The sequence below is a fragment of the Chrysochloris asiatica genome, unplaced genomic scaffold, assembly GCF_000296735.1.
Source record: "Chrysochloris asiatica unplaced genomic scaffold, ChrAsi1.0 scaffold00008, whole genome shotgun sequence".
NCBI classification, from domain to species: domain Eukaryota; kingdom Metazoa; phylum Chordata; class Mammalia; order Afrosoricida; family Chrysochloridae; genus Chrysochloris; species Chrysochloris asiatica.
Window position 1 is genome coordinate 846,241 of NW_006408526.1, and position 12,703 is coordinate 858,943.

The following is a 12,703-nucleotide window of genomic DNA, read 5'->3' on the forward strand; positions in this document are numbered from 1 at the left end:
AAAAAAAAAAAAAAAAAAGACAGGGGGTGGTGGTGGAAAAGGGTTCGTTTGGCTGCAAGGTTGTTTTGCTCTGCTTTTTTGTAGTGTTTTTAGTTGAGACCAAAACAGAACTGAGTTAGAGTCTAAAAAAAGTTTTCTCGAAATGCTTATAAAAATTAAGTTTTTGTTTTTTGGGCAATACAAATAAAAAGCAAGTAGAATACAATCAATTTTAATGTAGTTTTTCATAATTAATTTTGAAATTCCTTTTGATTCCTGAATTGCAGTGAAAACTTCCAACTGTATCTTAATGGAATCAGAGAACTTTAAGGAGACAAAATATTTGTTTTCAGCACAGAAAGTTTAGACCATTAAAAATAAGCTGCATCTGCTACTTATTTGCTTTTTGCATACAAAGAGTGGTTTGATAGAAGGAAAAGGGAAGAAAAAGGATCTGGTCAAAGCAAGTTATAAAAATGACAAAAAAATGTGGTTGCAGAAGTTAAAGGAAGAGAAAAAATAAATTGCAGGCAACACATTTTGCCCTGACCGTCCTACAGTGAACCAGTTCTCTCCCTGGATGGAATAATTTCTCCAGCCCAGACTTCTACCTTTGGACCAGCCATAGCTTTACAAAGGTTGTTGGTGGTGGTGTGTAACTTAACCAGGGTCTGTTAGTTTTTAAGGTAGGTCTTGAAAACTGATTACTATCTTAGAGTAATTTTGCTATCGTGTTGGTAAGTACCATCAAGTCAATTTCAACTCACAGTGACCTCATTTGACAGACTAGGACTGCCCCATAGGGTTTCCAAGGTGCTGTCGTATAAGTATTGGACCATAAGGTCATTTGAATTGCAAGGTCAGCAGTACAAACTCTCCAACCACTCCTAGGAAACCCTATACAGGATCACTATAGGTCTGAACCGACTGATTGGCCTAGCCCAGATGAGGTGGCCCCTTCTGGTTTGATCAACTGTCAAGCCACAGTGGTAGATGGAAGGAGATGGGGAGGACTTTGAATTACAAACACGGCTGCTTATTAGAACTTATCCCTGGGTATGGAGTACAGCTCTTTGAAATGAGGCTAGGCAGATACTGGAAAGTTATTCACACAGAGAATACCAGGTTAGGATGTGTTTGTCTCTGGCTGGCCTCTCCCCGTGAACCTCCTGTGCTGGGCACGGAGCTCCACTGCGGCACATAGGGCCCAGTGCTGTCAGCCAGGGCCCGCAGCCTCCCCACCCACTTTATCCTTTGTTTGTGGCCATCTCTCTGGTAATGTCATTTAAACTCTCTTCATTCAGAGAGGAATGGAACTCCTATCTCAGTCCCAGAGACTGTACTTCTAACATTAGTCTCATCCATCATATTGAGATTTTTCAGTCATTGGCATTTTATAAAAAGTTTGTTAGATTGTACCTGCTACCTCTTCTTTTCGCTCTTGTCACCACCTCCTCGTCTCACATCCACGGCAACAAAGTCCTCTGAGACACGTCAGGGAGATACCTCATGGACTAGAACCAGATGCCGGAATGGGATGGTAGTGCACGCAGTGTGCACATATGGGACTCGGAGCTTGAACAGATGTTAAGTGTCGTCGAGTCAGTTCCAACTCATAATGACCCTGTGTGTTGTTGTTGTGAAGTGCCGCTGAGTCAATTCCAACCCATAGTGACCCAGTATAGGGTTTCCGAGGAGCTCAAAAGCCAACCTTGCAGTTCAAACAGCTTTACAGTCTGGCACATTAACCCACAGCACCACACCAGGACTCCTGTATAGTAGGGGTGTTATTGTTGTTATTAAGTGCCGTTGAGTTGGTTCTGACTCATAGCAACCCTGTATAGGGTTTCTGAATAACAGCTGGTGGGTTTGAATTGTCGACCTTGTGATTCAAACGGCCCTTGATGCCGAGTGCCTATCCTACAGTGCCACACTAGGAGGATTCCTACAGCAGGGGGTGTTGTTGTTAAGTTGTTTTTGTTGTATAGGGTTTCCAAGAAGAGCTTGAACCACTGACCTTGAGGTTCAAACTGACTTTGCAGTCCAGCTCATTAACCCAATAGTGCCACACCAGGACTCCTATAGCAGGGATGGAGAACTTTTTTTTTTTTTTTTGCCAAGGGTCATTTGAATATTTGTAACATCATTCATTGTGGGTCATACAAAATTACCAACTTAAAAATTTACTTGCTATATTTGGTCAAACATGTAATTAACTCACCCCTAATGTGATGTCTGGAACTGCTGTTGTCTTGGCAGGACCAGACCAAATGTCTGGCCCATGAGCCAGGCATTCCCCACCCCTGATGTATAGGGTTTTTAATGCTGTTAATCTTTATGGGAGCAGAAAGCCTCATCTTTCTCCCACATGAACAGATGTAGCATAGTCAATTTTTATGCCTTGATCCACACACATACACAGTTACACATAGATACTCTCCAGGATAGACTTAAATCCCAGAGAATTAGCATATTAAAGGTCAAACCTTGTTTTCAACTGAAAGAAGAGAGGAGAGAGAATGCCTATCATTTTAGCTACCCAGCATTCCAGTCGTCACTCCTTGGCCAAGCCAGCAGCAGCTAGACTACTCTGTCCCTCCAACTACATCAAGCTCAAGGAAAACTCCTCAAAAACCAATTATATGAAATGCAGATAGGTCTCTTGTGATACAATAGTGAATAATTGTTATCAGGACTGATTGTGAGGGTAGGAAATGTAAAGGTAGCGTTTTGTAGCAAGGAGGGGCGTGATTAACTTTTCAGTGTAGGAGCGGAGGTCCCTGGGACCATCAAGGGAGAAGAGCGGAGAGCGGGACCCTACCCAGAGAAGCAGTGATGCCTGAGATGGAGGCAGAGAAGATGACATGGAGAGATGGAGTGGCTGGGGACTTGAGATCCAGAGAGGGAGAGGGGCTGTGTGCTGACGACCAAGTGTTGGGGGGTAGGGCAGGCTTGCAGGGTGTATACCCTTTGGTTGTTTGATGATGCTTGGAGGGGATTGTAACCATGGCAATGAAATGATATATGATAGAATGAATGTAAAACTAATGTTCTCCCATGTAAACTATCACATAATTCACAATAAAACATTTTTTAAAAAACAAAACAATTATATCAGGAGAGATCTAGAGTTCCCATTTGAAAAGGGCCAGGTCACAGCTTGCTCTCCTTGTAAGCACCAGCTGTAAATTGTTGTTATGTGCCGTGGAGTTGGTTCCGACCCATAGCGACCCTGTACAGGGTTTCTGAGGCTGTAAATCTTTACGGGAGCAGAAAGCCTCATCTTTCTCCCGCGAAACAGCTGGGAGTTTCGAACTGCTGACCTTGTGGTTCGCAGCCCGATTCGTAACCACTGCGCTACCAGAACTGTAAGTAGGACCACTGAATTGAAAAAAACACACCAACAAACAACTCCCCGACAACCCTCACACACACTCCTCCCCTGGTTTTTCCAGACAGATGTTACTGGGGGTCCCCATCCTATGGCTCAACTGGTAATTAAGCTTAGTGCTCAAATAGAAACCTCAGAACCCATTTCAGCAGACTGTCCCCTTTGAAGCTTACCCAGAACTGACAAAGGAGACAGTGAAAATGTTAAAGGAGCGTCTTTGAATTCTTGGGTCCAGTTTCTATCCACATCTGCTTTTTTGTCAAGCAAGGAGACTAACTTATTTGTAGAGGCACAAAAGTAACTAGACCTTGTACATGTATCACAACTCATTTTGTTTCAGTTTTCTCATTTGTCAAAGGGAGATGTTAGTATTAAATGAGGTGGTGTTGTGAAGGTCTTGGCACAGTGCCTGGGAGGGACATGGTAATCCCTCAGTAATAATGTATCTTAGCCCATGTTGTTATTTATCAAGTATTTGGTATGTGCCAAGGTCTGTAGTTCTACAAAGCAGAGCTTGCTAGTTCCATTTGAGGAGGTTGAGTCTCAGAGAGGTAAAGTCACGTTCCCAAGGTGAACGGGTATGTGAAGGTGCCAGAAGCAAACCAGGTCGGCCTGACTACAAACCCAGGCCAGGATTGTGGTTTTCAGAGTAAACAGTGTATGAGCAGACATCCTTCTGTGTAAATGGGCCCAGGGCCATGAGGGTAAACAACTCCCTGGTCTACTGGAGTCAGGGCAATTCATATCCACTGAGTAAACAGACCATTCTGGGCAAGAATTCCCTTGTGTCAACTTGCCTGTTCTAGGAATTCTCAGTATTATACACATTGGAACCCAACCAGAAAGGCAGCAGGAGGTTTGTCTTTCTTGAGACCCATCCCAAGGGGACTTAGTCAATTTTTTTTTTTTAAATCCTGAAGGAGCCATCTGTACCCATGGGACTCCTCCTTGGCATCTCCTAAGGGATGAGTTTTAGAATGGGTCTGGCATACTCAGAGTCCTGTGTCTCCAGAGAATTAGGGAGCACAATTACTCCACCTTGTAAGCACACTGCAACGGAAGCCACCTTCTTACCCCATTGTTGTTGTTATGTGCTGTGGAGTCAGTTCTGACTCATAGCCACCCTGTACAGGGTTTCCGAGGCTGTAAATCTTTACTGGAGCAGAAAGCCTCATCTTTCTCCCACGGAATAGCTGGTAGTTTCGAAGTGCTGACCTTGTGGTTCACAGCCCGATTCGTAACCGCATAGCCGGAATTAAATGCTCTTTCTTTGTTCTCATGGTGCCCTGCACATGCAGCATTATAGCATTTTGTCATATTGATTTGGCTATGTCTTTGCCTCTCATCCCATCATAACCAAAAACTCATTGTCACCGAGTTGATTCCAACTCATCGCAGCCTTCTCCATATAGAGTCAAACTGCCCCAAAGGGTTTTAGAGGCTATAAATCTTTATGGGAGTAGAGTGCCTCATCTTTCTCTTGCAGAGCAGCTGGTGGGCTCAAACCTCCCATCTCGTAGTTAGCAGCCCATTGCTTAGCCCTTTGTACCATCAGGGCTCTTTCATCCCATCACATGGAGAGTAAAATGCTACATCCTATTCCCATTGTCACCACCAGTTGGAACTGACTCAGTGGCAATTGTTTTTGTTGTTGTTGTTATCAGTTCCTTGAGAAACAACAATAAACCCCACCTCTCTAGTCATTGTAGTGGATATGTATTGAGTACTTCCTGTATGACTTTTGAAATAGGTTCTATTGTGATCCTTACTTCAAAAGTGAGGCAGCTGAAACACAGAGAGGTTAGTTTACTTCCAGTCATGAAACCGTAAGAGCTAGAGCTTGATACAGGACCCAGAAAGTCTGATTCCAATGCCATGCTTTTAACCAGTAGGTGATGTCTCCATGTAGTAGCTGCTCAATTAATATTGGCTAATTGAATACACTCATATGAATGCAACTGCTGTGTTTCAAGAAACATGACATGACCTGTGAGTCTTAAATCTCTGCAACGGTGCGTTCTAACAGGGCCCTTTTATCCTTTGTATTATTATGCAAGCTATGTTTGAGAACGTATATGTATATTATTGTTGTTGTTGTTAAGTGCCATTGTGTTGAGTCGATTCCGACTCATGCCAACCCTGTATAGGGTTTCCGAGGAGCGACTTGGTGAGCTTGAACTTCCAACCTTGAGGTTCAAATGGAATTTGCAGTCCAGTGCATTAACCCGCAGTGCCATACCAGGACTCGTGTACTAGAGAAATGCAAATGCAAGGTCTGGCTGTACCTTTGATGAGTGCGAATTCTGTGGGAAGTTACTTATAGTCTCATCTTCTTCAACTGGAAAATAGAAATAATAATGGTGACTCATAGAGAATGGAGTCCAATATGGCACTTTAGGGTAAGCACTGGGCTGCCAACCACAAGGTCAATAGTTCAAACCCACCAGATGCTCCTCAGAAACACTTTACAGGGTCACTCTTAGTCAGAACCAACTAGATGACAATTAATAACAGCCTCATAGACAAAACTGAGAACTAAGGGGAAGAATATACGTAATGAGCTTCAGTTCCTAGAACACAATACTTACTCAACACACATAAGCAGGGATTTTTATTACCGCCACTATTATTGTGAATATTGAGTTAAAACTTTTATCACGGAGAACACTGCTTCCTACCAGTGGATGAGTCATTTAAAGCCAGGGTGAGTGGGTGCTAACTGATATTGCTGCAGCCTGACATCTAAGGTCACCAAACTCAGGACAGGAATTTTTTGACCCATGAATTTCAGAGGCCTACAAAGCATTCTAGAGTTAATGGTCCTTCCTGCCAATATCCACTTTGTCCTGTGGCGTTCAGGGGTCCTGAGCAGGGAAGGGACCAGGGGATATACAGGTAGTACCAGCCATCTAAGTGAGCAGAGGGCTCAAAGGCCAAGTAGATAGCTGGGTAACAGAGGCTAGTAAGACATGACAAGGAGACAGAGCCATTTATTATTGCTCACTTGGCATTGAGTTTGGCACACACTAGACTCATTCATTTGTTCATCCATAGTTATTGAGCCAGGTACTACTATGGACCAAGGGGATCAGTAATGACCCAAACAGATCAAGTGCCAGAAATTCGGTTCTTTTCTATTGTGCTTTATCTTCTTTAACAGAATCATCATACAACATAATCGTATGAGGTAGATGTTTGCATTCCCATATTACAGAAGAGGGAACCTGAGGCTCAGAGAAGTTAAATACTTTGCCTGAAGCTTCTTAGCTGAAAAGTGGTGAAGCTAGGTTTAAACCATGTCTTTCCGATACTAAAGTTCATTCTTTAGTTCAACCACAATATGAGATTGCTTGTCAAGGAAATAATCAAGTGCTGGAATTCAAGAGGAGGGGAAGGATAGGAATGGTATTTGTTCATTCAGAACACCCTGTCTTAATACCTATCATTGTGTCACAGCAATACTTTTCATCTTAAAACACGAGAAGTTTTGATGGTGGCTGTTAGTCTTGAGCTCATTTGATCATTTTACTGCATGTGACTGAATTGTACTTGGCTGCCCTAACAAAGGACTCTTGGTGGCACTATGGACTATACATTGGATCACTAACTGCAAGGTTGGCAGTTCAAATTCACCCACCACCTCATGGGGAAAATGTGAGGCTGTCTGCTGCCATAAATAGTAACAATCTCAGGAAGTCTACATGGGGTTGCTATTAGTTGGAATTGACTCGATGACAGTGGATGCGTGTGGGTGACCTGTGAGGAAATAATGAATGAATGAAAACATTGTTAACATGCCAATATAATTTCCAGACATTGACTCTCTGCGTTTCAGTGCTGTTGGTAGGAGGACTGAGGGAACTGCAATGCAGCATTTGAATAGTATGGTCATCTAGAAATCCATTTCTAAATACTGTAATTATATTCCTTTGTTGTTGTTGTTGTTGTTAAGTGCTGTCAAGTCAGTTCTGACTCATAAGGACCTGAATAGGGTTTGCAAGTTGGAACTACTGACTTTGTGGTTCAAACTGACCTTGCGATTCAGTGCTTTATCCTACAGCGCCACACCAGGACCCCTTATTAATATGAGGGGGCTTCAAAGAGTTCGTGGAAAGATTCCATTATCTTTTTTAAGTTAAATTTAATTTTTTTTTAAAGCTTTGCTTATGAATTGAGTGATAGTTTACATGGAAGAACATTGGCTTTACACCATCATTTCATTTCAATGATTACAATCTCCTCCGTGCATCTTCATTCAACAGTATTTACTTCCATTCCCTCTTTTTAGGGGGGGTGGGGGGAGGTGGGGAGATATACACAAACACACTCAGTAATATATAATAATTTAAACAACCAAAAGGCACATTCTGCAAGCTTGCCTCCTGGCTGCCAGCACTCAGTCCCTCTCTTTCCATGAGTCTAGAGTCCTCAACTGCTCCTTCTCTCCATGTTTCCATTTCTGCCTCCATCTCTGGTGTCGCTGCACTGGGATAGGATTCTGCATTCCGCTTGTGCTCGTCTCTTTTGATGGACCTAGGGTCCTCTGTTTCTAGACTGTAAGATTAACTACTCCCCTGTTTTTGTTACAAAACTTCTACCTTTGCAGTGTGACAGTCGCAATTAGTCATGATAACAATAACTCAGTATTGAAATTCCATTATCTTTTCATTCCACTTTTCCATGAACTTTCTGAAGCCCTCCACACTGCCTTGGTTGATTTTTCCCATGAATGACAATATTATATATTATTATTGTCTGCCCCTTTCATCACATTTTTGGTGATGGAAAGTAGGGGAAGGTTGTGAGCATAAAATAAAATAGTAGGTGCAAGATTAACTTGAAGCCCTAAAATAATAGCTGTACAGAAGTGACTCCAGGGTCATTAGTTCTTTGTTTACTTTTCATCCTGGGAATGGTGGCCTGGAATGTATCTAGAGTTAACAGTGGTTTGGAGAAAATCCTTACCTCACACACCACCATTTAAGGGGCAGCAAAAGCAGTAATTCAATCCTCTACTATGTGTGTGTTTTTTACTGTTTGTTTGTTGTTGTTTTTTTTTAGTTAATCCTTGCCAGATGTAGACTGGCAGTGAGTCAAGAGAGTGCACTCTCTCTGATAGAAGTAGTTTGCTCTTGTCTCCCTTCTAGACAAAGAATTCTTGAAGGAAAAGGAGAAGCTAGAAATGGAATTGGCAGCAGTGCGTACTGCCAGTGAGGACCACCGGAGACACGTCGAGATCCTGGACCAGGCTCTCAGCAATGCCCAAACCAAGGTCATCAAGCTGGAAGAGGAGGTGAGACCAGGCTCCATGGGTAGAGGCAGAGCCCAGAGTGCCTCCATTCCGTTTTCCTACTCCAGCTACCAATTGAACCAGAGCCAATCCCAAGGAGTTGAGAGACAGGAGTGTCGTGGGGAGCCTCTCAAATAAAAATTAATAAAAACGAACTTCATCCAACCCAGAGCCAGGCTAAGTATGAATATGTGAAATACCATCAGCAAAGAGCTTACTTTCAGCTTAAAATCCAGCCGACAACCCATTGGTTGGTGAGTGCCCAGGACTGGAAATAAGTGCAAGGACTGGAAACCACAAAAATGTCTAAATTTTTTTCATAATAGTTCAATAGCTGTGTCTTTGGACTCTTTCTCAGTCGCATAGAAAAAAGACCAAGTCTTCTGAAGGGCGTGCAGTGGGGTTGGCATTTACAAGCCTCTGTCAAGTTTCCAAAAGTTGACTCAGCCAAGTTGAGACACCCTTTTCCTCCCATCCAGGTAATTTTGATCACATTCAAGCATTATGGGCTTAGTGGTTTCTGATGAAATCAAACCTTTAGGTAAGTCTTTCCAGGTAGACCTCTCCTTTAAACTGGAATTAGAATGATCATTTCTGAGGTCCAGGCTGTAGTCACAGTGACAGAAAATGAAAAGATATCTCACTGAACAGACACTTTCCAACCCCTGTTGTAAGGAGCTGGTCTATGCACGATCCATTGTGGAAAGCAGAAACTTCAAATCTCAGAGACTTAAGTGAGGTTATCTATGTAAGATACTTAGCTTGGTGCTGAGCACAAAGAAAACACTATTGTTAATACCTGATTGATGTTGGTATTGAAAAAAAAGGTCTGTCTCTTTAGACAGTGTCTCCTGATACCAGGTGACTAGAATGTCTCAGCAATCTTCAAGGATAAAGCGGCCAGAATGAAGCAAATTAGTGTCTTATCCATTGTTGTTAAGTGCCTTCAAGTCAGTTCCAACTCATAGAGACCCTTTATGGGACTTCTGAGGAGCAGCTGGTGAGTTGGAACTGTCAACTTTGCAATCCAATGCTTATCCTACAATGCCTTAGCTCTGTGTTGTTGTTGTTGTTGTTAAGTGCCATCAACTTGATTCCAACCCATAGCGACCCTGTATAGCGTTTCCGAGGAGCAGCTGGTGAGCTTGAACCACCGACCTTTCAGTTCAAACGACTTTGCAGTCTGATGCAGTAGCCCACAGCGCCATAGTCCTGTGTAGAAACTTCAATTTTAATACAGAGATGAGGGGCTGGGCAACAACACCTAAGTATCTTTTTTTTTTTTTTAAAGATTTTATTGTGAATTATGTGATAGTTTACAAGGGAGAACATTAGATTTACATTCATCCTATCATATTTCATTTCATTGCAATGATTCCAATCACCTCCATGCCTCATCAAGCAACCAAAGGGTTCACCCTGCAATCCTGGTCCCCCTGGCTGTCGGCACGCATCTCCTCTCCCTCCTTGAGTCTGGAGTCCCCAGCTGCTCCATATCTCCACATCATCGTCTTTGCCTCCATATCTGGCATCACTGCTTCTCTGGGTAGGGTCGCACTCTGCTCTTCTCCCTTGATGGTCCCAGGGTCCTCCGCTCCTGGACTGCAAAATCAACCACTCCCCTCCTTTTGTTACACAACATCTACCTTTACATTTACAACACTGACAGTCAGTCCTGCTAGTAATTATTCACTATTGTACCACAAGAGTCTTATCCCCATCTCCTTTCATCAGCTCCATCTAGACAGGTTGGAAACCACTCTAGAACTAGGCTCCCTCTTGAAAGCTTGTAAGCTAGTCACTAAATATCTTTCTTTTTATGAAAAGGAACTTATTTGCCACAGAAAGTAACTTTCAAACCTTTAAGGACAGGTGGCCTACTTTGGGGAAGGGAGGCCAGGACTCCTTATTAGCATCATCACTGAAATCTCTTCTTCTTGTTGTTAGGTGCCATTGACCCAAGTCCAACTCATAGAGACCTTCTGTACAACAGAACGAAACACTGCCTAGTCCTGGGCTAACCTTACAGTCCTGAGCCCACTGCTGCTGCCACTGTGCCAATCCATCTCATTGGGGATCTTCCTCTTTTTCACTGACCCTCCACTTTACCAGCACAATGTTCTTCTCCAGGGACTGGTCCCTGCTAATTGTTGTTGTTATTAAGTGCCGTTGACTTAGTTCCAGTTCATAGCCACCCTACATACGGTTTCTGAAGAGCGGCTGGTGAGTTTGAACTGTTGACCTTTCAGTTCAAACTAACCTTCCAGTCCAGCGTTTATCCTACAACGCCATATGAGAGATGAAGTCTGGCAATCCTGGCTTCTAAGGAGCATTTTGACTGTACTTCTGACAACACAGATTTGCTTGTTCTTTTGTCAGTCCATGGTACTTTTAATAGTCTCCTCCAACACCATAACCCAAATGCATCAATTTTTCTATGATCTTCTTTATTCACTGTCCAGCTTGCGCATGCATATGAGGTTGTTGAAAATACCATGGCTTGGGTCAGGTGTACCTTAGTCCTCAAGCTAACATCTTTGCTCTTCAACACTTTAAAAAGGTCTTATGCCGTATATTTGCCTAATGATGGTTGATCTGAGCAAAATGAAGTCTTTGACAACTTCAGTCTGTTCTCCATTTTTCTTGATGTTATTTACTGGTCCAGTGGTAAGGATTTTTATTTTCTTTACATTGAAGTATAACCCATACCTCATTTATTGAGGTTCTATTGTGGTACTTCAGGATAATGTGCTGGACTGCAAGGTCCTCAGAAACCCTATACAGGGTCACTATGGATTGGAACTGACTCAACAGCACTTACCAACAACAACAACATCTCCATGTGGATTAAAAAAAACACAATTTTTTAAAAAGCTTTGATTGTGAATTGAGTGCAAGTTTCCAGGGCAGGTCTTCAGTTTTACATTCAACAAATCATATTTTATCTCATTTCCATTGTTGTAATCCCTTCCATGTACCATCGGTTAGCAGTATTTACCTCTATTCCTTTACTATCCACAAAATATATATTTGTTTAAATGTCCAGAGGGCACATTTTACAAGTTAGCCTCCTACCTTCAGCACAGTCTTTCTCATTTCATGGGCCTAGAGTCCTCAGCTGCTCTATCTCTCTTATGCCATCGCCTCTGCCACCATCTCTGCTGTAGCTGCTTTTCTAGCTAGGATTCTGCAATTGACTCATGGTCTTCCCTATTGCTCGTCCTGGGGGCCTCTGTTCCTGAATTGAAAGATTAACTACCCCCCCCTTTTAGTTACACATCTTCTACATTTATAGTTGTAACAATTGCAATTATCCCTGCTAACAATTCCTCACAATTGAATCATAAACTCCTATCCCCATTCTCCCCCAACCCCTTTCACCAGACACAGCTGGATAAGAGGAACACTATTCAGTGGTGATTCTACCTTACCCCTTCATTCTGATGATACAAAGCACACTCATAAAAACTTGTAACCAGCCACTTTATGCCTTTATAATGATGACTCAATTGCCCGGCCTGTTCAACCCAGTGCCCTGAGGAGGCAAGCTTGATCCTTGATATGAAGAATCCTTCCCTTTTGGTTAGAATTTTGAGCAGCTTCATCCAAAACTACATCCAACTATCAAGCAAAAGTTTAGTTAATCAAATTGTATCAATTTATGCTTGCTCCCTTTATCAAACTTCTTTATTAGAAAGCTATCCAAGCTAGATCTCATGAGTACTATCTGCAAGTTTGGGAGTTCTTGCCCGCCTCTCCCCACTTCAGATCAGGTGGCCTCTGGCTTCACTCTCAACTCTACCTCACAGTGTCTAGGTCAGTGTCCATAGGCTCAGAAGTTGACACATTTCTTTGAACTTCAGACCAGCCAGCCCTTCCTGTTCTCTCTGTCATCTCGGTCAGTGGGTGTTTATGGAACATAGCCAAACTCAGTCCATGTCTCCATTACTACATTTCCCCTACTTCCACTCACAAGTAGACCTAGGAGGTCACCAACGAACATACAACATTGCTTCTGTGTTTCCTTTGAGTTTCAGTCTTAG

The 12,703-nt window shown here is 42.7% G+C and overlaps 1 protein-coding gene across 1 annotated transcript in view; it reads left to right on the top strand.

Annotated features, from left to right (window-relative positions):
* Positions 1-12,703, top strand: part of AMOTL1 (angiomotin like 1) — a 76,484-nt gene that overhangs the window by 39,181 nt on the left and 24,600 nt on the right. The window contains exon 6 of the mRNA XM_006833741.1: positions 8,518-8,663. Coding sequence (XP_006833804.1) covers positions 8,518-8,663 — 146 coding nt within the window. The remainder of the gene's footprint in view (positions 1-8,517; positions 8,664-12,703) is intronic.